Source organism: Alligator mississippiensis, chromosome 6, assembly GCF_030867095.1.
Source record: "Alligator mississippiensis isolate rAllMis1 chromosome 6, rAllMis1, whole genome shotgun sequence".
NCBI lineage: Eukaryota > Metazoa > Chordata > Crocodylia > Alligatoridae > Alligator > Alligator mississippiensis.
The window spans coordinates 100045136-100069787 of record NC_081829.1 but is presented as its reverse complement, the minus strand read 5'-3'; the positions used below and the strand labels follow the sequence as shown (position 1 = coordinate 100069787).

Below are 24652 nucleotides of genomic sequence, written 5' to 3'. Positions count from 1 at the left end.
AGTACATCCGCCAGGTTCAAAGCTATGATGCTGCGGTCACAGTCAAATTCGAGATGTTATTGTTAACAGAGAGAAAATTGCCTTTCCAATGACATTTGGCTATGGGTTTCAACACTTAATAGTTTAGGTCCCTTGTAAAGGAGATTTTTTTTTTTTTTTAACACTGAATTTTATCAAAGCTAGTCCCTTAGTCTCAGCACTCTCAACCCGAGCCTCACTTTATGAACTGGATTTTTCCTAAGCTTTAACATCCCAGTTGTATGTTCTGGGGGATCTGCTCATTACTCTTGGTTAATAATAAAAAGCCTCTGTCACTTCTCACCTTTATAGTCCTATCACCCGACGCCGATACAATATACTTGTCATCGAAGTCCACTACGTTGACGGCGGCCCTGTGTCCGACCAGGACCCTTCTCAGGGTAATGTCTGTTGGAGACGCCATATCCCAGACGGCGATGGACCGGTCTTTGGAGCACGTCACCATCATGCCGTTGTTGAAGCGCAGGTGCAGCACTGCTTCGCAGTGGTGAATCAGTGTGTTCAGCATCTCGCCTGTATTGACATCCCATACCCTGGATTCACAATCAAGTGAGAGGTTGGGGTGGAGGGAAGAACACGTCAGGTTTTTCAGCAGAACACAAGAGAGAGAATATCTCTGGCTGTATTATACGCATTTAACTTGAGCTACATTGAGAATCTACTGAATATATTACGGGGAGACGTATTCTATAAACCTGTTGATTACCAATACGTTCAAGGAGTCCGGCAGCCAAAAACCTGCAATGCAGTTAGTGCCATAAAACAACCCAGCTGGAATAAAGCATTGTATAATTAAGTGAATTTAGTGCTGATGAAGGTACCAGATTGACAGCCCTGGAGACTGAAGCTCCCTGTTATCAAAGCCTGCAGCGCACATCTCATCTAGGCATCTTTTCCTTGACCTGCAGGGGAGAGGCAAGATCACTTGAAGTGGCCTGTTTAATCTTTGGTCTCTCTCTGCTGGGACTGTCAACAAGACAGATAGTTTTAAGACAGCAGGAGAAGATCAGACCATGCTTTTGTGTTCTGAACGAACCCAAACAGGCCTGTGAAGAGCGATATAACGAGGTTGAATCAGGTCCTAATGGAGGCAGAGCATTTACCTTGTGCACATCTGTACTTAAACAACTATATTCCTGGAATTCATGTGGATGGTGCACAGAGTTTTCCCAGGTAATTTGCTGTGAATACGAATAGCCTATTACACTCCAAGGATCATTTGTAGTTAAAAAAAAAAAATCCAGGTACCTGCTCAATGGAAGCAGCTCCTAGGTTTTGTGTGGTGCACTTTAAAGTGAAAAAAAATGACAACGTTCCTTTGCTGCATCCTGTTTGCCAAGCTCCTCACCTCAAGGCAAATTTCTTTACAGAGGTTTCCTGTGGCGCTATCATGCCCTGAGCCCCAGCTATGCTAAACTCCAGCGGCATAACGGCTGCATCATCAAATAGCAAGAGACTCTGGAAATTGAGTCCCTCCTCCCTTAACGAAGCTTGCAATTAAAACCGGCAGGGATGTCAGGGAGGGGAGAAAAGTCTTTGTGCAACCCAAACGGTTATGTTGCGCGCTCCAGTCTCGTTGGCCCTTCTGCTTTGTGTGCTCCAGTCCGCAGAAGCTGGGCTGCCTCGGCGTCTTGGGGACCGCTTGAAGACTGCCTGCCGACAACCGTTCACCCTTGCGGGACCCACCGGAGCACCTTTGCTGCCTCAGAGGCAGCCTGCTTTGAAAACGCAGAGACACCTGCCATTTGGTGCCTTCCACAGGGACAAAACCTGCTCTGCCCATGCCAGAAAGTGAAGTCGCTGCTCCCAGGGGACATTTAAACAGCAGCAGAGTCCAGCAACAAAGCCGACTCCATCACAGGCCAAAATGTGCTTCCCCTGCCTCTGTTTACCTCTGGAAACGCTACGGAAAAATAAGATGCATGACCAATCTTACAGTCGCACCTTCATCCTGCCCATTCTTTTAGGCCCAAAGTACATCTCTACGGTCCCACCCCGGCAAACCCCACTCTGCTTGCATGCCTGTCTGCAGCACCTACCATGCTATCCTTCAGACACCTGTGTTATAAGCGTGCAGTCACAAAACATGCCCGCTGCTCCCAAAGCATGCCCTAACACAGTGGGGCCCAACCTTTTTCTCCAGTGGGATGAATGGGCAGTGCTTGGCCTGTTTGCAGGCTGGATCTGGCTGATGGTCCTGATCCGGCACCTGGGGCAGGTGTGGTGGGGTCCCATCGGGCCACATGGAGGGGGTAGGGAGGCAGCCTGGACCTGATCCAGTCCTGTGGTGGAAGAGGGTTTGACCTGGCCCAACCTGGCTGCATCTAGTTGGTAATTTGGCAGTGGAAAGGAGTGGCAGTATTAACTGCTGCAGCTCCCCCACTGCCAAATTTCCCAACCTGTGGGGAGCTCCGTGGGTCAGATGCCATGGCTCTGCCGGCTGGATTTGGCCCACAGGCTGGAGGTTGAGCACCCCTACCTTAACCTGATGAAATAACCCCAGAGCACTGTTCCACCCTGTTACCCATCAGTGCCAGGGAAGCGAGGAACACTTGCCTTGGACTCTTTCTGTGCCCTTCCTCACCTCTCCTCCCTTCCTTTCGCCCATGATTTCCTGCCTGTGCCAAATTTGCATTCGCCCATCACTGAACTTCTGGTCCCCCAGGCCAAACCTACAACATCTCCAGGCCCTGCCAGGCCTGCTGCACGACCTGCCCACATGCAAATCAAATCCTGGAAAGGAAGAAATGCAGCTAGTGCAGAGTGGCTCTGAGCACCAGAACCGCTCCCAGGCCCCCCGGCTTGGCTGTGCTTCTGGCTGTGTGCTGCTTTGAGCTGCCACACTGCCCCTCTTTCAGAGTTTGGCATGTCCTGAGTGGGAACAAGTGGATGTGGCATCAGCAGTGGCATGGACGCGGCTTCAGCTTCTCCACTCCATTAAAGGAAGCAACTGCTTTGGGATGCGACTCCCAAAGGCCTCTGGAAGCGGTGAGGGGCAGCAAAGCCGAGCAGCAGCTGAAGGAGGGGCGGCAAGAGCCTAGCATGGGGGCCTTTTTTAGCTACTGGAAAGCGTGAAGCTTTCTGTAGTAGCCCTGGGGTTCATGAGTGTGTGCACGTTGCAAATAGCTTATTTTTTATTGCAGGTGACAGAGCACAGGGGCCAGCATCTAGGCAATGGGGCTCTGGGTATGAATCTCAGGCATCAGTCACAAATGCCGGCAAGAATCTAATAGTGGCGTACGAACTGGTGGATCAGATCACCACTGCGATGGCCAGGACAGAGAGAGGAGGTAAGCTATCTTTTTGCATAAACAATTATGTGGCCATCATGAAGTTGCAGGCTATGCAGAAAGACACCAGGCTTAAAATGGACGGCTGGTGGAAAGCGCAGAGACTTCTGCCTGCAGTATGCAGAGGAGCGAGGGCTGTAGACAAAAGAGCTGAGCCATTAGAAAATCAGCAGTGTGCAGATGGGGCTGCCAAACAGAGCAGGGGAGGGAGGTGGAGTGATGTGCCCGGACACGGGGGTCCCTGAAACCGGGGACAGGAGGGATAAGAGTTCGTCCATACATCCAACTGGCAGAACTGGACCGAGCCTTCCTCCTCCTCCTCCTCATCAAGACTAAAGAGTTCTCTGCAGCGTGCCTCGGGGGGTCCAGGGACGTATTTATAGATACAAAAGGGAAATGAAGTACTCTGGGCAAGTAGCCAGCCTCCAATTTGGCCCGCCAGCTATGGCCTGGAGACTGACAACTGCTTTTCACCCAGTTCAGCCTTTTCCTTTGTGAGTCAGTGTTTAGCACAGTGCAGTCCCACCCCGTCTCCGTGCTGATTCATTTCTACAGCCAGATCTCCTGGAGACACACGGCATAAATTGTGGCCTCGTACGCATGGCAGGAACCGACAGACCTCCCAGAGCCATGAGACTGTGTAACACCATGGGCGAGAGCTGGATTGCAGAGTTATTGGCTTCTCACTACGATTTCAAAATGAGCTTGGGTGACAGCTCTCAGCAGGCTGCAGCCATGCGAACAGGAACCCAGATGCAACTGTTGCCGGAAAGGCTCAGACTCAGGGTAGAGCAGAGCCCTACCAGTAGAGAGAACCCCAATCCCCTAACCAAGGTACCCTTCCCTCTTCCCCTGCCACGGGGAGACTGGGTCCCATGCTAGCTTAATACACTGAGTCCCTAAGCACAGGCATTTCCATGGCACAGGCCTTAATTTCCTTAAGTGCAATGGTTACAGCTATGGACACTGGCCTCCTGACCTAGGACTAGCGACTTTCACATCTGGAGAACAGCTTCTGATGCATCAGTCTGGCCTTGGTGGGGACACAATGACCAAGGTCATGCAGACACAGTGATGAGGACACTGGGTTGAGAGAATTATCTGGGTAATTCTGGCAGCCTGGCTACAAATCTGCTAAAATTAAGAGAAGATGAATGATGAAACCCTCTGTATTGCTTGGAAAATTTCAGCCACTGTTTTTAAACAGAATCTTAGTCAAATGCAGAACGGTCGCCCTAGCCCATCTTAGAAACCCCTAGCCCTTCCTGAACTAACCCTTTCCCTTCAGTAGCTGCAACAGCTCGAGGGGACACTGGCTGTTACGTGACCCAGGCGCTCTCAGGTGGAAAGGTTTGCAAACCACATCCTCAAAACAGCCAAACGGAGCATGTTTAATTGAAACCTTTTCAGTGCCAGGTGAAGCGGGACTGCGAGGGTCAAACGCAGAAGCACGTACCTGACGGTCGAGTCAGAGGAGCCGGTAATGATCACCCGCTCGTCGTACTGCAGGCACAGCACAGAACCCGTGTGTCCGGTCAGGATGCGCTTGCATTCCAGCGTGTTCTTATCCCAGATCTAGGACAGCCAACGTTCACAAACAGCTTGTTAAGTAAGATTTTCATCACTGGGTAAACGATGCATGTTGCTGGGCTGGCTCTTTTGTTTTTTTATTACCGAGTGTTTTACCCATATTGCAGACAGAACTTCCTTAGTGGCAAGGAACGCACTTTGTATTCCACAGGCGCTTTGGTGAGAGATAAAACACTCTTAATATCTCTGGTTTTAATATGAATACAGGCTTTACCCTTCTCATCAGGGAACAGGGGTAGCCTGTAATTACTGGAGGACCAATAATGCTGCCAGTAAAGTCCATTCTGGAAGGAGGCAGAGCATTTCTTGCCAGATAAGTTAGATTGATGCACATTTCTGGAGGGAGGTTTATCTACCAGCACCAAAGAAAAGCATGCCCAGGGTGGAAAGCTGTCTAAGGAAGTCTCTGGGCAGCTGCTCCCTCCTTTACCGGAAAGAGGACACAAGCCTTATTCCCGGAGCGGGCTGTCCCCGCCCCAGCACTGCCGCCCCGGGGGATGCTCACCTTGATGGTATTGTCGCGGAGGCCACTGACTATCTTCTGATCGTCGTACTGTAAACAATAAACCCCTTTACTGGTTTCGCTCCGACAGTGGATTCTCTGTAAACTGTGCCTGCCGCACCGCCAGTTGGACTCGATCGTCTGGGTTGGGGATGAGAGAAGAAAAACAGCAATAATAAATCATGGAGCTGTTTTTTTGTTTGGGTTGTTTTTTTTTAATTAGAGAAAATATTTCCTTTTAAACATCTCCCTCCAGAAAGGGCCATTAGACTACAACGCAGTCTCCCCAGGGGAGCAGCAATGGTGGCAGAGTTCTGGCTACGGCTGCTTAGCATGGCACAAAGCGCTGGAAAACAGGCTGCGGCAAAAGGGCTTGTATTGCTCCCTGGAAAAGTGGATGAGAGCTTTCTAATGTCTCTAGATCCGGTGGATCCTTCTGGACTCTGAAGAGAACAAAAGTCACTGTGTAATGGGGCAGACCCCAATCACCCTAGCACAGAGCTCTCAACCTTGTTCGGCTCAAAGCACCCCTCGTTAGACACAAAGCAGCCCTCCTTAGACTTGAGGCACCCCTCGGAAAATGCCAGCTCTTAGTTTTCACTCATTTTTTAAAGCTGGAAAAATAATACAGCAATTTTTCTGCTGCAAGGAACTCAGGAAGACCCCACCAGGGCAGCATTTTTTTAGATGCTATGGATTCTTATTTGAAATCACTGGGTTTAGCTTGTGAATCGTATTTGCACGCCTGGTTGAGAATCGCTGCCCTAGCACCTGAGCACCTCTCTTGCAAGTGAGCCAAGCACAGACAGGAGTTGGTACCTTGCACACAACTATATCTAGGGCACCAGTGCTACGTGTCTGATGCTGTTCACTACGAGCCCTATGGACTGCTGTCTCCAACAGCGCGTTCTTTCCCAGATTCAACTCATGGCATGCACAGACACTCGCTCTCCCAGGAGAAACCCTCCTGGGAGTGACTTAACCCTGGTTGTTCCCAGGCTATTTTACTCCTGGAGCAGCCATTTTTAATCTGGGAGAAGAAGCTAGAACATCTGGACACTCTTGGTTTCTCCTGGGAGGCCACTGGCTCCCCCAGGAGAGACCGAATGCCTGTACAAGGCCTCTGCCAACTTACTAAGGTCTCACATGTTCTGCCCTGGGTTAAAAGCTATGGAACCGAACCAGAAAAAAGCCATGAACTCTGCCCATTTGCTGCTAGGGCATCACAAGCGTGGCCAGCTTCAGTGTTAACATGTCTGACAGAATAGCCTGATTCACATGGAGGAGGAAGGAAGGCAGCACAAAATGTCCTCCAAGAGCCCCTGATCTCAGGGGTTCTGCACACATCATGTGCATAGCACAACCAACATTTCACACTGATTTGAGGATGCGGGGAACGTTAACATAAAATCAGAAAGATTAACAAAAGCCCACCACAAAATAAAGCTGTGTTTCTTACCTCGATGTCCTGTATAATTTTGGGATAAAGTGCTCTATAGAAGGAGTTGGGTGGGGCATTGCCGTCGGGAGGCTTGTTTTTAAATAGATACTGTCCCCTGGAAGAGAAGGAACACGGTTGCAGCAGGTTTGGGCAAAGGGGACATACTAGCGCTCGGATATGGCTTGTTCAGCTCGGGCACCATCTGACCTGAGCACGATGGCAAGTACCGGCAGATTCCTCAACGGACACTAGCAGGCACTAAAGGAAAAGGGGACGTGTTGTACATACAGGGCAGGAGTTGCTTTCGTCTAAGAGGAAGGCGACAGTGGCTCGTATAGCCCCAGTTTGGTTCCCTATAGCACGTGGCCTTTAAAAGAAAGTCCACGAGGGACGAAAACTAAGAAAGCTGAGGGACCCCCACGCTGTCACCTGCTGAAAGCTACTTTGGCAGGACTGACATCTGCTTTGGTTCGTGGACGTTTTACTGCCGCTACTCGATTCTGGGAAAGCACTGTTTCATCAGTGGCTCCCGTCCTCGTTTCAACCCCGATTTGGAATACACAGATCCCAAGCTAGATTTTTGCTACAAAAAAATCCCGTAAACGGCAATCACTTCCCGCTGTGTAAAAAACTTTAATTCCTCATCCTGAAGTTAAGAAGCCACCAAACACGGTGTGGAAGCTAGTAAACCCCACCATGGGCGTACTAACTGCTGCTTTGCCTGGCAACGTGCCTCGCAAAGTGGAGATAGGCACAAATGCCTCTGAGTGTAATCCTGGCATCAGAGGCACGGAGTTTATGCTGGGCCAGCTCTCTGCTCCTCCCTCCATTGCTCCATTACAGTGTAATTAATTGTTCCAAACCTCCACATGCATCTCTTTCCTGGCCCTTCCGCTCACTACACCTTGAAACCAAGTTGAGGGCTTGTGCCTTAGACGTGCTGACAGAAAATCCAGCCCCGTACAAGCAACCGATGGGCACACAAGGAGGATGGCCTATTCAACGCCACGGGCAAATTAATTTCAAGCAAGTTTTGAGGCCAAACTGGCTTCTGCTTGGGAATTTTCAGGGATTTAAAAAAAAAAAAAAAGTGTCTCAGTTCTCAAGCCCCTGAATGTGCACATGTGTGCAAGTAGGTAGTTGTGCTCATGGGTCCCATTCACAGCAGGCGGATGCTGGCACGGCATTCAGGAGAGCGACGGATCAGAAAACTGATGTTTCACAGACTTACTAGGGGATACTGGAAGCTCCTGCGAAGTGCAAGTGCTCTTCACAGGAGAGAAAGCCTGCATCACGATCTGGAAGGTGACAGTCACCCCTCTGACGGCCTTCGCATGGAATTAATTGTTTGTGGATTAGCCAAAGAATTGCTTGGTCTTTCCACAGTCTCCCCGGTGAGTTCGGTATTATGAGCTGAGGATAACAGGCACTCTGTCACCTGCAGGTGGTGATGACTGGCAGACTCAGGCAGGATACCGTGTTCAGCTATCTGGACAGACGTGAACTGTGCCTGGATTTTTTTTAAAACGAAATAATATGCTTTTCTATAAAAACACGGGCCAATCCATATGGCTGTGTTGCTTCCTAGCAAGCTGTCACTGCGGTCAACATCTGTGGGGCAGAGTTTGGGTTCTCCTGCAACAGGCACCAGGAAGCGAGTGCAGAAATCCAGCGGCCCATGCGCTGAAGCTAAGTGAGAAGCTATGAGCAAATAACACCAGTCATCTATCATTCTGAACTGTCCACCTATTCACTTCCCTGTGCCATTCATAGCACTGATTACAAGCTATAAAGCTCTATATGACAGAGACCCAATTAAATTGGATATTGCTTGCTAGCCTTTCTCCATCACTCCACTGTGCCTGGGGAGAGCCCTTCGCAGCCAGTCAGAGGGTATTCTCGATGGGAGCCCGTGCCTTGGGATCTCCATCACTCCAGAAGCCGAGTTAAACAACACCCAGGTAACCATACCACCTCGGGGAAGCAGCGCGAGCGTGGCTGGCTGGGCTTCAGGATGAAAAGCTGGATTTTATAATTGACTTTTGGACACATCCACTATCGATGTGACCAGCAATGGAGGCAGCAATATAGATCTGGAGACGGAAGCAGGATTTCTCCAGTCTCCCCCCGGCATTTGCAGCTAACAGCCGCGGGGGCGAGGGCTGCGCTCCCGATCGCTGCAACGTGACTGGAAGCAGATCTACATAATGTTTGTTTCTAAAGGACGTTTCATAAGCATGATTTACTCGTCTTTATAATCAGAGGCAAACAATATAACAAAATTAACTTCAAAACGCATAAGAGCTTCGGCTTGCAACTTTGTATCTTTTTCTTTTTAATAGCAACTAAAATGCCTGAGCTGTCACTTTTATCTTGTTTATGAAATATTCATACCCAGCTTTCTTGCTGCCAACATCCTAGGGACACCCTTGGAAAAGAAAATTATGTATTAAAGGGCTTACCCCAGAGAGGGAAAGTTCTAATGAAATGTTAGCAGAGCAGTTTCAAACTTGAGCAAGACCCACATTCGGCTAAGGCTATTCCAGCTGATTATTAACTAATCTATCTGCATTTCCAAAGTCCCCTATCCTCTGCGGTACCTACCCTCGGCTTCCAGTTTGAGAATTAAACGGATATCTAATAGCGAAAATGTGCTGAGGAAAACAAACAGACCTATCAGGAAATACTAATTCACGCCACACGCGTCCCAGCGCCCGCCCTGAAAAATGCTTTTCTGCTCTGAACTGCTGACTTGTTTGGTGCTCCTCTTAGGCAAAGACAGAAGCTTAATACAAAAAAGGGATGCAGGCTGGGCACCCGGCGTCCACCCTGCATATCACTGCCGTGGTGCAGTGCCAACACAATGGGGAAGGGGGAAATGGCCAAAATGGGTTGCAGCGTCCCCCCCAAAAGCCCATTCTCCCCAACCTTTGAGTTTGCTGTAACCAAACGGCAGACTGGAAGCCAGTGTTACACTTCAGGATGCTAGAGACCGAGTCCGAACGCGGCACTAAAGACACAGCGCCTGCTGTCCTAGATGGGTAAGGAAGAGCTGCAGAGGCAGGTCCCTCACCATCCTCTCCTCTCCGCCAGCCCCCTCCACAGCGAGTCCGTCCTGACCATTCTCTCGATAAGCTTCTTCCACAGCATGCCATCGGATGTCACTCGGTACCACTCCTTACACACCAGCTCGGCGGCGCATAACGACTTGGCATCCAGGTACGACAGGATGTTCTCGGCAATGTGATCCAATCCCCGAGCTGGGAAGGGGGAAAAAAAAAGAACGAGGGTATTAGTCACTGGGCAGACCCTCCTTGCATGCCACGAAGATGTACGGTCTTCCCTACCGTTGCCTATCCAGCCTTCTGTATGCCAACCTGGACAAAAGGTAGGTACGGGAGGGTATTTGCTGCTAAGTTCAGAAACAAACACGTTCTCCCAACTTCTTTTGGATAAAACACAACAAGACATTAAAAATAATAAAGAATCCAAGAAGTCATTCCAATCTATTTCTATGGGTTAGCACTAGGGGGAGATTCTACGGATGGCATTTCCAACTCAGCGATGCAGCCCCCAAAATATCTCTATATTAGGACCATTTCTCATCTCGCTGCTACAGCTGTTCTTGTGTTCCAACGGCTCAAAAGCTGTTTTTGCTAAAGAAGTAGCTTTTAAACGTAATGAAGAAAAAAAATATATATTCCCAATGTGTACCCTGAAGGGTAGTGGTACTTTTAGACATGGGGGAGGGAAAGATATGCAGATGCACGGGGGGAGATATAGTGAAGGAGAGAGAGACTGAAGGGAGTGAAGCAGGTTTGCCGGTATCATTTATTTCTGTGGGTGGAGAAAGACATGCACCCAAACAGTATAATTTGCAATTATTTCCTAACGTGAAAACCAGAAGAGTCGCTTTGTTTCAACAACGCTGGAGCAAAATGCGAGACAAGGGAGTGAAAAATGAGAGGACCAATACGGCTGCAACCTGGATACCTGACAAATGAAAGGACGCTGGACCTGATAGATATATAACAGGATAAGGCTGAGATACAGTCTGGGGGGAAGGGGCTCGGCTTGTACTGCTTAAACCGGATGAGTTCAAAATTCACTACCACCCACTCACGCCTAATCGGCAGAAAGACCTCAGAGGAATCAGGCATCTACAAAACAGGATGTTGCACTAATAAAGCTGCTCTTGGCCGCTGTCCTAATTCACAAGTGAAACGGCCACCATCAGAAGGTTGTTTCTCCTCGCAGGTCACATTTCAGAGGCTTTATGGAGACCACAGTTAAGGGAACCCGCCGTCCCCCGGGCATCGAGCCCTGCCCGAGAAAAGACCAAGCATGGCAGATTGGCATGACATGCAAATTCCATCTGCTCCATAATGAAAACCCCTACACATCCGGTGTGGGATCAAATACTTCTTTTCTTACTCTTAAAAGCCCAGCCTCAAAGATGGAGCTCCGCTCGTTAGCAATGCTGGAGGAGGAAGCAGTAAATGCATTTTGACGGGCTGAGTCACATGCCTCTCCTTCCGCAGATGGAGAGAGGCGCACGTCAGCTGATTCTGACCTGACTCCAGGAGACACGATGTGCTCTTCTCTTTGCTCGTTAAGAATCTCCCAATCAGCTCCTCATGCGTGCAAACGAGATCCTGAAGCCTGGCTCGCTCTGTCTTCTTTCGCCGCTTTTCTGAAAATCCTCAACTTTGAAATAGCTGTTTGCAGAGAAACAACTGGGCGGCAGGCTGTGCCTGATTCTCTACTGCCGAGCACTTGAGGGACGGGCAAACAGGGGCACCAGATGCCACAAGGAGAAAGAGGCCCACCATCTCTTGTCTATGGAGGGGCAAAGTCTCATGACCATACAATTTTAAATACACTTACAGCTTTTACATAAAACTTCAAAGGAAGTGTTTGTAAAAGAAACTGGACTGGCAGCTCTGGGGGCTGCAGTCCTCTGTTTAATCAACAGAGCGGTGCAGAATGGACAACCCCCCCCAACTCTGGTCACTTCTGCCAACACATCACAACCCTCCTTAGGCAGACTCCTTTCCAGGGACCAAAGGCGAATTGGGGCTGCACTCCCGTGGCCTGAAGTCTTCAGCGAGATGGGAGACGTATTCAAGCGCACCGCATGGCGCTTATCCCATGCCCACCCCTGTGGAGGAGTCTGAGATTTGCTGGAATTTGGCTTGAGGAAAAGGAGGAAGGAGCACAGAAGTGGTCTTATAGCGAGCAAATTCTGTTTTCAGCAAGCGGCATGGTTACAAATTGAATTGGCTAATTCTCGTTTCCAAAAAAGGGCATAACTCATTTTAGAGCATCAGCAGCAGAGCTTCAAAGACAAAAATGTCTTTTACCAAATCATCTGATAAATTCACATGAAATGCAATTAACGTCTCACGGTGCCAGAGCCACTTCTCTTCCATTTTAGCGCCGGTTTAATAAAGACCGTGGCAAAGAAGTGGGTGTTTTCCTTGAGTTCAAAGAACACCTCTCACTTATTTCAGACATAAAACCCTTGTGAGAGAAATGCATGTATTGTATATGAATTATGTAAGTGTTCCCAGAGATTTGAGGTTTTTGGGTCAGGACTTCAGGGACAGAGATAAGGTGGTTTGAATTGCACAGGAATCTGAACTCTTTCAGGGTATCGGTGGTACGTGGGGGTGGTTTTTTTGGATGGTGAGCTGAGAGAGATCGGAAGTGGAACGGGAATTTAATTTCTAAGCATTTTAGCATTTCTGTTTCAGAAGAAGCTACGCAGCGTGTGAGCTTGAGTTTATTTCAGATAACCCGACACGGCCACGATTTCAGGTTAACGCATTCTCTTTCCTCTCCAAAGCATTTCCTGGGATTTCTGAAAGCGGTTACCAACTGTCCAGAGACAAAAGTGATCACCATTCTTGCGAGCTGCCCAGAGATGAACCAACCTCCTTCACAGGCAGCCTCCTAGAGCCTCACTTTCTTCTCTCCTTCCGGGAAACCCTTCCCTGCCCTGAGGTGGCCTGTCTGCTCCTGCACCTCTAAAGAGACCTGACATCTGTTCAACTCTTTGCCGCTCGCTTCCCACCTTAAGGCCATGTGCACTTTGCAAACGTGCAAATGGATGCATAGGGATTATTTAAATGCACAGCTCCCTAACAGTTGTTTAAATACTTAAATGTCATTCACAAGAGTGCGGGTTGTAGCTGTGCTGGTCCAAAGACATAGGCAGACAAGGTTCTTTGGGCAAAGATATCTTTTATTAGACCAACTATGTGAGTTGGTCTAATATATCACCTTTACCCAAAGAACCTTGTCTGCCTAAATGCCATTCAGCTACAGAAAGGTGCTTCCTACCTGCTAAAAGGTGCATCTCTGTCACGCAAAGGATGTGCAGTAAAGAACATGGATGAGCAGTGGGTTACGGAGACATTTTTATATCCCTCTGAAGCTACTTCAGCTATTGGCCCAGCTTTTTTCTAGAAAAAGGTAGCTGTAGTGAGCTGTGTGTGTGAAACAGGAGGTGAAGAAGCCTTCGTTTGATGGAACAGGCCTAAGAAAAGACTGAAAACCTTATGCTTCAAGCAGGAACTGTATTGCAACTATAACAATGGAGAAGTTGCTCGTTGCTCCCTACGTTTAGGTAATCGAACACTTCCGCAGGTTCTAGTGCTACTCTGGTCCACTGCTAATCTCCTCCAACCTCTCACTAGCAGGCTAGTAAAGCATCGGAAGAGGCTCCCCAGAGAGGATGTGGCATCTCCATCCTTGGAGGTGTTTAAGACCTGGGTAGACAAAGCCTTGCTGGGATGATGTAGTTGGGGCTGGTCCTGCTTTGTGCAGGGGGTTGGACTAGATGTGACCACCTGAGGTCCCTTCCAACCCTCATTTTCTGTTATTCTACAAAATAATGCAGTGCAAGTGCTTACAAGAACTGAGATGCTACTGAGATGCTTTTTTTTGCCTTCCAAGTCTACAATAGCCATTTGATTACTGGGCACAATGAGATTATAAAATCCGGAGAGTTTACATATTTAACTTCATAGCAAGGCTCCCACGATGCTTTTATTCTTTGTAAGAAGTGCAATTAAAACCACGTTTTTCCATTATCATCTCATGTTGACAAATCCATTTGGAAGAAGTCAAATGCTTGGTGTGAAGAAGCAACACAGGCCCAAGCGGCTCTCCCCTGGACAAACACGGTGCGAGAGGAATTCTTCCAAATGATCTTTTCCTCCAACTAAGGGCACGTCTATCTAGAGCAAAGCATTGCAGAGATATCCCAGCCAGCCTGGGTACCTGAAATAAAACAGCTGGGTTCGCATGGCACTCTGGCTGGGTTAATCTACCCTGCTTCTCATCAAGGCTAAAAAGACGGAGCCGAGTGATGTGCTAACATGGCTATCTCGGTTGCGGCACCCTAGCAGGTCACGTGCAACATAACCACTCTCTAGGAGCCCAGCGACAAAGGCTGCAGCACCCTGCCGGTCCACCAAACCCCCGAAACCAAACAACTGGAATTGCAATTTGCTGCCTCCCCTGAAGGCATGATTCAACGGACTGAGAGCGGGGCTGAAAGCCAGGAACTCGTGGGTTCTGGATAAGGTCCTGTCACAAACTCAAGCAGGTCACTGATCTGTCAGCATCTCAGAGTCCTCATATGACAAAACCTGTACCTACCTTGCAGGGGTGGTGATACACCTGTCTGTACAGTGCTTTCATCCCGCTAGCTACTTCAGGGACCCCCATTCAACACAGCACCTGACCACAAATGAAGGTCGTTACCTCTTTGGATCGCAGGCCAGTGTGGCTGGAAGGGGCCTTACAAGTTCATCAGGTGCAGCCCCTGCTCACGGCAGATTCATCCCTGCCGAAACCATCCCAGGGAAGTGTCTAACCTGCTTTTGAAAGTTTCCAAGGATGGAGAGCCCACAACTTCTCCAGGCAGCCTGCTCCAGTGCCTGACTGCCTGCAAAGTCAGACGGTTCCTCCAAATGTCCCACCTCAATTGCCCCTGCTGCAGCTTTAGGCCCTTGCTCCTAGGCCTGTTCCCTGTGGTTAAAAAGAAACCCAACTCCATCCTCTCTGTAATCACCCTTCAGGTATTTGAAAACTGTTGTCCAAATATTCAGATAAAGGCAATACAGAGGTGCGAAATATCCATAAATTAAGACTTCCACTGTCCCCTATGGCCAAAGAGAAACCCATTTCCATCCTCTCTTCAGTCACCCTTCAGGTATTTGAAAACTGTTATCAAAATCTACAGATGAAAGGCAATACAGAGAGAGGTGCAAAATATCGATAGATTAACACTTCCACTTATTACTCAGCTATATTTTCTTCACTGGGGGCAACTAGTAGATTCGAATCAGTGGCTACAGGAAAAGATTATTAATGAGGGGTCCATTCTGAATGGAAAAGAAAAGCTCCAAGAGACACCAAAGATAAGGGGCAGTTCAAATGTTTAAAAGTTTTGTTATTCAGGCATACATCAGAAGCCCAGCCACGTGCTCTGTTCCTTGTGATGTACGCCCTTGACATACAGGCAAGATCTACAGCGTATTTCAATCACAGCGGGAGAAGTACTGAATGAAATATTACTACTGCTTTGCACTCCTACAGAGCCTTTCACTCAAGGACCTGCCACTTGCTTTGCAAAACATCTCCCAGGAGAAAATTCGCCAGCCAGGGAGGCCCAGTATCAAAGGGAGCCAAATGCCACGGCTCTTTCAAAGACAAGATGGAGAGTCCTTCCCCCAGTCCTGCAGGAATACCTGGTAGCGCTGTGATGAAGTCCCTCTGTAACATGGGCTTGAGGTACGAGTTGATATGTCCATGTTGGTAATGACACATCTGCGAGATGAGATGCTCCACAAACTCCACCTGGTCGGACTCGGACCACTGCTCAAAATACTTGACACAGAGCTCCTTCTCCTTCTCATAGCTCGCGGACAGCTTCCTTTGCTTGGGCACAATCATACTGGAAGTGCCATTGGCAAGTTTTGTCTGGGAAAGGAAAGAAGGAAACACATGAAATGAACCTTGGGCTACTTCATCATCTTTTTTTTTGGAAGACAACAGAAGGAAAAAACATTCCTGCGCGTGAAGCTGGCTGAGTCTGCATATCCCATTTGCTGCTGTCAGTCTGCAAGCGGCCACGGACGCCTGTAACCCTTGGAGGACAGTACAGCTGTTCGCGGTGGAGCCGCACACAAAGGACGATGATGAGATGGGAAGACAAGAGTGGCAGCTCAATACAAACAAATTTTAGTTACATTTTCCAGCCAGCAAAGTGCAGACAGATTTCTAATTTACCATTATCCGCTACTTCAATGCACCACAGAAGCCTGCATTTATATTTTGTTCCTTCTCTAAAGTATTTGCTTCAGGGCTACAATGGACCACTGCTACAATTAATAGAAAATGCACAAGATAGATAAGAGGAAACTGCATAGCGATAGTTTTGGGTAGACAGTATATATGGCAAAATGCGTTAAAACGCCCCAAACATTTGGTGCTCACCTACACTTCACGCAAAGCCAGCAGAAAGGTTTTAGTTTTTGATTCTGCTATTAATCTTGCCAGAAGGGCTCAGCACAGTCTGGTTTTGAAGAAGGGCTCTAGGGACATGACAAAAGTGACACTTCATTCCATCGCTTAACGGCAGGAAGGTGAAGTTTTGCTTTTCAATGATTTAACGAGAACAGAAGTGGGAGTGCTGCACTAGAAGTACAATCCCTGTCCCTAGCAAAATTAACTATTACCTGGGAAGCCTATGCTTTCCCACACTGATTAGCAAGCTGCTTTTATTTAATGCTAAGTAAAGGAAATGGCCATCCTTTTTTTAGGATCCTATTACCCAACTGAAAAAAGAATAAGCTAAAAATAAAATGCTACAGGCTTACATTCCATCAAGACTAGTTTTAAAGGCACGCTGTAAAGATGCCACGTCCCACAGAACCTCGTTAATGCTCGTTCTGCTAATATGCAAACTTGATCGTTCTGGCTGCAACCATGAGGTCTTGCCCAGCATCCCAGCAAAGATTTGGCAGACAGTGCCGTTAAGGGCAGTTTGCACTAGCAGGTCCTTTCTTTTACAGGACGCGGGACTGCATTTGCTACTTCACTATGAATTATCAAAAGAAGATGAAGAATGCTTTACGTTCAAAAGCTTGTCTAACTTTAGCCCAACTACACAGGTGCTCCAATAAAAGACCTCACCCCAAGAAATCCTTGCCTTTCCCATACTTTCTGGACCATCGTGGCTACATCACCCTTACAGATTAAAAACAAAATTGCACCTGTCCTAATAAATAAAGCAAGTATTTGATGATGGAATATTATTTCTGTTTCCCTTACGTGCCAATTGACAATGCGAGGGGCAGGGATTTGTGTGGGCGATGTGCTTAATTGGACCAACGGCGGAGGTGGGAGAGATTTTAGCTTTTGGGTATAAATTCCCTTTCCTCAGGCTGGGTACCCTCTTGCAAACGACCTGGATCATCATGGCTACTTCGCCACTCCGACACTGCCAAACCACAGCGTGCCACTCCAGTGTCAACGCAATCAGGGATATTTTAGTAAATTAAAAAAACCCTCTATTTTACATGGACATTACAATATATTTACTTACTGAAGAGAAAGTTATGGATTATCTCATGTCACAGACTGTTAAATTATTTGCTAAAAGGTCTTTGGGATTAAAAACACAAGCAATCCTAGCCTGCAGGCGCGGGCTCCAGTCGCACATTCCCAACCCACCAAAATGGTGTAATTTAACATGCTGCATTATCAAATAGGGGGGCATGCTACATTTAAGACATGCATAAAGGTCCATCATTTGCTGCCACATTTTATTCTTGAAGCACAAAGCATAAATGCTGTTCCTGCATCAGCTGCCAGCATCGCTCGCAGAAATGGCTGGACAGACCTTCTGATGGAAAACTGCTGTAGTAAGTACGGCTCTTTTTAACAAAATGTGATTTCCGGTTCTGTACTAGGGTTCAAATGATCTCTGATTGCTTGAGACCATAGCAGAAGGATACCCGACCATCACTGCTAAGTTTTGTTGCTCAAGCAAGCCAATTAGCAGCATTCACTTTAGTTTTCTGCCCCACGTCCCCCAGAACGGACCTAAGACCCCTCAAATGCGGGGCACGTTTCTGGAAGGATTCAGTAAGGATGCAGTGCAGATGGGGAACGGCTGATGCCGGAGCTACAACCGCTCTCATTCGGTGGTCACTTAAACAACACTGATCACAGCGACCCATAAGTGAGCATGTTGGGGGGGAGGAAAGAGACACCGTCTAACTGGGCCATCTATTTATACCGAGTCTGCTGACATTACAAAGGCGACTGTGGGAATGAGCTCCTTGGTGTGAAAGGTTGGGTTTTTCCTGGCACGCAGTCCATTGCTGGCATAAAATGATTAAGGATGGACAGTACTGAACTGTCAGCCTCGAGGGACTTTGTGGTCGGTTTTATGGCAGTTGAGCTATTTGCAAAACAGAAAAGCCCATGAAACGCTGGATTAAGGTGGTTGATGAATGGGGTACTTTACAAGCCGATCTCATTTCATTTCTCATTTCATTTGCTGCACCGGTGATCTTACAGCGGGGCTGTCTAAACACGGCGCGTTTCTCTACCTACGCTTTTGGCCTCTGAGAAGTGCAAAACGGGAGGGAGCAGGGCCTACAAGCTGCGCTGCGTGGGACATGAATTTGGGCACATACAGATCTTTCCCTGACAGGGAAAAGCTCATACTCACAGCCTGAATCCACGTGGCCACACGTCCACCGGAGGGAGGGCCAAGCGTCCCCCCAACCTGGAACTTAGTAGTCGCCCTCCACCCCATAACTCACTTTACCTTGACCCAAACTTTCCACAAAGGTCTGGAACGGGCTCCCAAGGGAGGTGGTGCTCTCCCCTACCCTGGGGGTCTTCAAGAGGAGGTTGGATGAGTATCTAGCTGGGGTCATCTAGACCCAGCACTCTTTCCTGCTTATGCAGGGGGTCGGACTTGATGATCTATTGAGGTCCCTTCCGACCCTAACATCTATGAATCTATGTTCTCTTAACCTGCCCCCTAGATCTGCCAAAATCCCGCCTCCCAGGCCTGGGTACCAGAGAGGCATTGCAAAACCATGCCGTGGTTTTGGGGCACAACTTATGCCAATTGTGACCCCAAAGCTGGTTTTGAATGGGGATGAAAGAGCATGTGGTCCAACAGTCAGAGCTGTTCTGGAAGTCAAACCCTGGCCCAATCATAGAAAATTAGGGTTGGAAGAGACCTCAGGGTCATCCCAGCTACTGGCTCTGCCTAGTGCCGGCCTCTCCACGAGAAGTGGTGGACAAGTCTACAGTGAGATTAACTGGATGGGTGGCAGAGTCGCTTCTGACCTCTGCACGAGCCCACACCATGGCTTCCCCTCTCACACATACGCACTATAAGAAGTGACGGGCTGTAGGTGAGAAAAGTGCAAAAATTTCCAAGTGAAGCCTTTAAAAAAAAAATCCACTAGTGTCCAGGTGAAAAAGCCCAGTTATTAAAACCTATCAAGCAGCTGTACTATTACAGAGCATGTGGGGGTCCCGGTCACTAGCAGGGGGAGAGCTGATTTGGTTTTCTGAGAAACCCCGATGCCTCCCCATCACCTGTATCCCACAGCCTCCACTTCGCAGTGTGATACCAGTGACACTGGCTGGAGCATTCAACACTTTCCTCTTCTGGTACAATCACCGGGCCCCTCTGATAGAGGCAGAGCTGTCAAACATGGGGCACATAAAACAAAGTTAAATATTCATGCTAAAGCGCAACCCAGAAGAGACTATTAGCCCACCGTCTCTGTTATTTGTGGGGATGAAGATGTATTAGCTGCCGCGCTAACAGAAGTAACTGCAAGCCACAGGCATCCAACGCGATCACAGCATTGTTATGCATAAAAAACCTCTCGGTATGGCAGACGAGTGTGCCCAAACTTAGCCCTCTTGCAACAGACTACAGCCCTCTTCTTTTTTTACCCCCCCACCCAAGTTCACACATGGAGGCACGACTCGTGAAGATGACAGAAGCCATCAGCCACTGCTTTGGTTTGAACCAAGCAGACGTGCTTGCTGGGACCTGTAGTCCGAGTAGTCGTGCTCTGGATTGGCACAGACGTACGTCGGCATTACCGGTTTCGAGTCGCTTTGATCGGAGCTGAGCGTAGCACTCCGTGTGAAGACATGCTAGCCGCTGCTTATCTGACTTCATGAGACCAGACAGATGTTTTCTGGTAAAGGTGACCATAAGCAGAGGTCTGTAATTGCAAGGCCATCTAAGAACACGAAGGGACCTTAATCTGAATAAAGACTTGACAGTTATAAGAAGGGGCAAGACCTGGGTGCCGGTCAACTTAGGCTGGATCTGGCCACAGTGCTAGGTCTGTGGTGTAACATGGCTGGACTACAAATGCAACTGGGTTTATTCCCATTGAGCACACAGGGTTTCAAGCTGTTTCCAGAAAACAGGAAAAAGCAAGACCCAGCAGGGCTCTTGGTTCCTAGAAAAGTCACCGGTGTTTTCCCATCCGCACCAGCAGCTAGAAGAGTTGTGACACTGTTGTTCCCTCTCCCTGGCAAAGAATCGGGTCAGGTACCTCCTTGCGGTGTAGACATACTTAGACCGAACGGCTTTTCTGGTCCCTCCTATTCTGCAAAGCGTAGGTAAGTTTGACCCCTGCCCCTCTCGCCCCCACCACCGGGCCTACCAGAAATGCATCTCCAGCCGATTCAAAGTGATGAGAAGCCCGTAAGCTTCTTGAGTGTCTCCACAACCAAAAGGGAAGGACCTGGCATGCAACACTAACCCATGACCAATGTGTCCTTATTGCCCTCTTCTGTCCCAACATCCCCACCAGGGCCACAGGATTTTTGGTTGCGACTCGTGTACCTTGTGGTGCTTCTTCGCAGCTGCCTCACTTCACCACCTACTTGCACAACCAAGGCTGGTTAAATCACTGATCTAGACAGAGCCACCTTAACAGGATTTTTGGATGGGTCCTAGTGAAGGGGAGTGGAAAAAAAAAAAACAGGACATAATGTTTAATTATAAGAAATGATTGAAATAGGCACAGACATACCCCGGGTGCCTCTGCACTGCAGCAAACTCTAAACTTGTTATCGTTAATGGTTTAAATTTCACTGTGCTAATCATTTCAGGACACAAGCCTTTCTTGATAATCTAATGAATTATTCCAACATCCTTCAGCAAAAAAAATCCTCCATGACAGCACTAATTACAAGACGTTTTCCCAGTGCTTATGTAAAATATGACAGAGCAGCAGCTTAGGGAATTGCAGAAAACTGCTTCTAATTTCCACTGAGAAGCTGACAAACACCTCTCTTTCATCTCTCCCAGCTCTCAAGTAAGATTTAACTTTCTCATTTAGTTAATTACCGAGTGAGGATCATCATTTTCCCGGATCGGAGCGGCACAGAGCCTTTATCGTGTTAACTTGTGAACTTGATCGATGGCTGCTGCTAAAACTTAATAACTTCACCCCCCTGGCAAATTGTAAGATAAATATAATAGGAGAAACTCTGACAGTAAAAACCTGCCAGAAATGAGCACTGTGTTTATGTTTCTTTGCAGGCAGCAAAAAAACAACCGACAGCTTATTACTGGGTGCGTGTTACTTATATTTAAAAGACTCCAGGCAGTTAACTTCCTGCGTACTGCTCAAACTTTACTTGCAAGATAAAAGACGCTGGGGAAAAGCCAAGGTAGTGGCAAGACAGAGAAGGGGACCGGCGAGGTGAGGGCAGAGATGGAGAAATGCAGCAAATGCTGAAAATAAAAGTCCCAGTCAAGGGTGCAGTTGTGGTTAAAACATCTGGGGAGCCTGCGCATGGCCTGGAGTTTAGCAGCAGTGCAAAAGATGCTCCAAAATTCGGGCAGGCACGGTTCTTTGGGTAATTAAAGATGTGATATCGTTTATCTTTAAGATGTGGTATCTATTATTAAAGATGTGATAGCTATTATTTTTATCTTTTATTATAGTTGGAAAAAACGTTCTTTGCAAGCTTTTCGGCACAAACGCCCTTCTTCAGGCAGGGGGAGAAAGGCGTTTGTGCCCGAAAGCTTGCAAAGAGCAATTTTTCCAACTATTTAGTTGGTTTAGTAAAAGATATCACATCTGTCCAAAGAAACTTGCCTGCTCATGTCCTTAGACCAACATGTGTAGAGCCAACAACCCCCCCAAAATTCGGGAGCACGTCACAGCAGCAGGTGTCACAGCCTCCATGGCTGTAGATCTGGAAAGCCACCGTCAGCTGAACACCTCCAGCACAGCCGGCTTTTCAGGATGTCTTGTGTGGCAATGAAGCCATTTGCCGCCCAGCCGCCACGCCACGCACCGGAGCAATGGAAATGGGGAGGCCTGGCCTGGAAGTGTCCTCATCTCCCACCTTGTCCCTAAATAAGCAATAAATCCAGCTCGCTAAAACTGCACGGGGAAGGGGGCTGGCTGCTTGGATGGTGCACGACGCAGCCAGCAGGCTCAGTGGCTTCTCTCTTCCTCTGTGGGGCTGTCACTTCCCAGGTAGATGGCTTACCCTGAGAGCTGGAACAGAGGAAGCGCAACGGCGTATCTCCAGCTGGCTGAAGAGCTTCATGGTTTCAAGGAGCTGGAAGGAAGATGTCTGCAAGCCTACAGTATAACACGGATGTGCCTGGGCTCCGAAAGACCTCAATTATTGCCTTTCTGACGCAACGGACAGGGGTTTCTGAAGGGCAGGAGGCAGTCCGGTCCACAGGGAACGAGTCCCTATTGCAAAAACATCCCCCCTCCCCATCTAGGAAGCCTTGGCACAAAGACCTGAGATCCAAAGAGCCACACGGCCTGAATGACAGCACAAGGGGAGCCTACGCCACATTATTCCCTTTTGCTGGGTGAACTTGTTTTTTTTTCTTCCCAAGGTTTGACTCAGAGCTACAGCGCGAGGCCATTAAACAACTCAGTCCATTTACTTTTATTTTAAAAGCTCCGTTTAGAAGCTACCCATTTCTAGCTGCCTTCATCTCGCGGAGCCGCTTCTACAAGGTTAACCATGGGTTTCGCACGCCTATGGACTTCCTCGCTCTGTGCTGAATGCCGGCTTCCACACTGCAAAGCGCACCAAAACATTTTAAGGACCCAACGCAGCCCAGGAGCAGAATCATCATCAATCACATCCGAGAGTGAAAGGAAAGCACCATGAAAGAAGTCAAGATGCTATTACTGTTTATTTCCGAGTGGAAATTCAAAAAAAACCCAACAGCCAACGCCCGCAAACCAGAAATGAACGGCCCCCTCGATACCCAAAGAGGCAACCGCATTGCCTGCGCTGAGCCGCTAGCTGCTTGCCCACATCCGGACTCTAATTACACTACACCGCAGCCGGCTTGATAGGGGGAAAAAAATGATACGTCTAGATGGAAAGGTCAATGGAATTATGCTGGAGACGGCAGACCAGGCTACCGTGCTTCACGAAGTCCTGTGGGGCCCACCGTTTTCAGAGGAACCGTCTAACTGCATCTGATACGGTGCTGGCCCGGGGCGTACCCAGCGGAGGATTTTAGCCACGTCGCACAAGAGTGACATTTGGAGACCAGGCTGCGTTCTTCCGGGGCTGGAGAAAGCTGTAGGCAACCACAGAAGCAATGTGTTGAATCTCTCCAGGGACCGGGGAGGGCAGCCCTGCACCAGCTCTGTAATACAGAGAGCAGCAATAACGCCTTGCTTCTCTCCCACACTGCTAAACTGTAAACAGCAACAGGGAGACGAGATTAAAAACTATTCTTTTAAGCTAATACTTAATGTTTCAGACAGGCTAATAAAGTTTAATTGTCTGGAATCTGGTGGCTCTTACTGTATAACTTCCCCGTGATATAGGTCTCCCATCTGGTTTTTAAATGCTGGTAAAACCACCTGAATAAAATGCTGCGATGCTGGAACGGATGTGTGGCCGGAGTCCCCCCTGTACTGCTTCCTCTCCAAGTTTCCTCTGCAAAGAACAGGCATGGAGGAGGAATCACCTTGTGCCGGGAGGCCCAGGCGATGGATCGACACATCAGGTTGGCACGTGTCGCTCTCCCCACATCTCTAGTGACAGCGAGCAAAGCGAGTCGACAGTGCTCCCAAGCCCTCTCCTCTCCCCCTACGGCCGCCCCTTCCACTGTGAAAGGCCCCTCAGAAGTCGCCGGGTCCCCCCTCTCGCTCCAGATGGATAACGAGCAACTCTGCAAGGAAGGGAATGCAGAGAAGCGCTTCTCCTTCCAAAAAAAGCATTACCTGAGCCAGGCCTGGACTGCTGGGACTTGCACAGATTATTACTGCTAATGGAGGAGAGGAACATGCACATTATTGCTTGGAGAACCGTGGAACCGGCAGCAGCAGCGAAGGGCTCATTTATGACAGGGAAAGGTGGAAGCTATGCTCCGAGCGGCAGTTTCGCCGAGTTTTGGACGGCCGCCTCTCTTTTAGAAGACCCAGGCAGGCTCTCCTGCCTGAGCGGAGCCGCTCTTTACGGGCGTTGCTGCTGATTTCCTTGCGCCCCCCGCCATCCCTCACTTCAGACAGAAGGCCAGCGAGGAACGGCGTGCTGGGAGGCAGGCTGACCCGGTAATTTAGAACAAGGCTGGACAAAGCGAAGGAGAATAGACTGCTGGGACTGATGAAACACTACAAGAGGGGGTAACCTAACAGGTCAAATGCCCCTGGCTGGCTGCACTGCATGCAGCTCTCATGATTCCTGAAGCATCTGGATCCTGCCTGCATAAAG

At 48.6% G+C, this 24652-nt stretch overlaps 1 protein-coding gene across 14 annotated transcripts in view; it reads right to left on the bottom strand.

Annotated features, from left to right (window-relative positions):
- BTRC (beta-transducin repeat containing E3 ubiquitin protein ligase) overlaps window positions 1-24652 on the bottom strand; it is a 144426-nt gene that overhangs the window by 20611 nt on the left and 99163 nt on the right. For all 14 annotated transcript variants that reach the window (XM_059730219.1, XM_059730220.1, XM_059730221.1 and 11 more), the window contains 6 exons: window positions 15625-15856; window positions 9936-10122; window positions 6881-6977; window positions 5425-5562; window positions 4786-4904; window positions 323-572 (listed from right to left, as the gene is read on the bottom strand). In XM_059730219.1, the coding sequence (XP_059586202.1) occupies window positions 323-572; window positions 4786-4904; window positions 5425-5562; window positions 6881-6977; window positions 9936-10122; window positions 15625-15856 (1023 nt within the window). The remainder of the gene's footprint in view (window positions 1-322; window positions 573-4785; window positions 4905-5424; window positions 5563-6880; window positions 6978-9935; window positions 10123-15624; window positions 15857-24652) is intronic.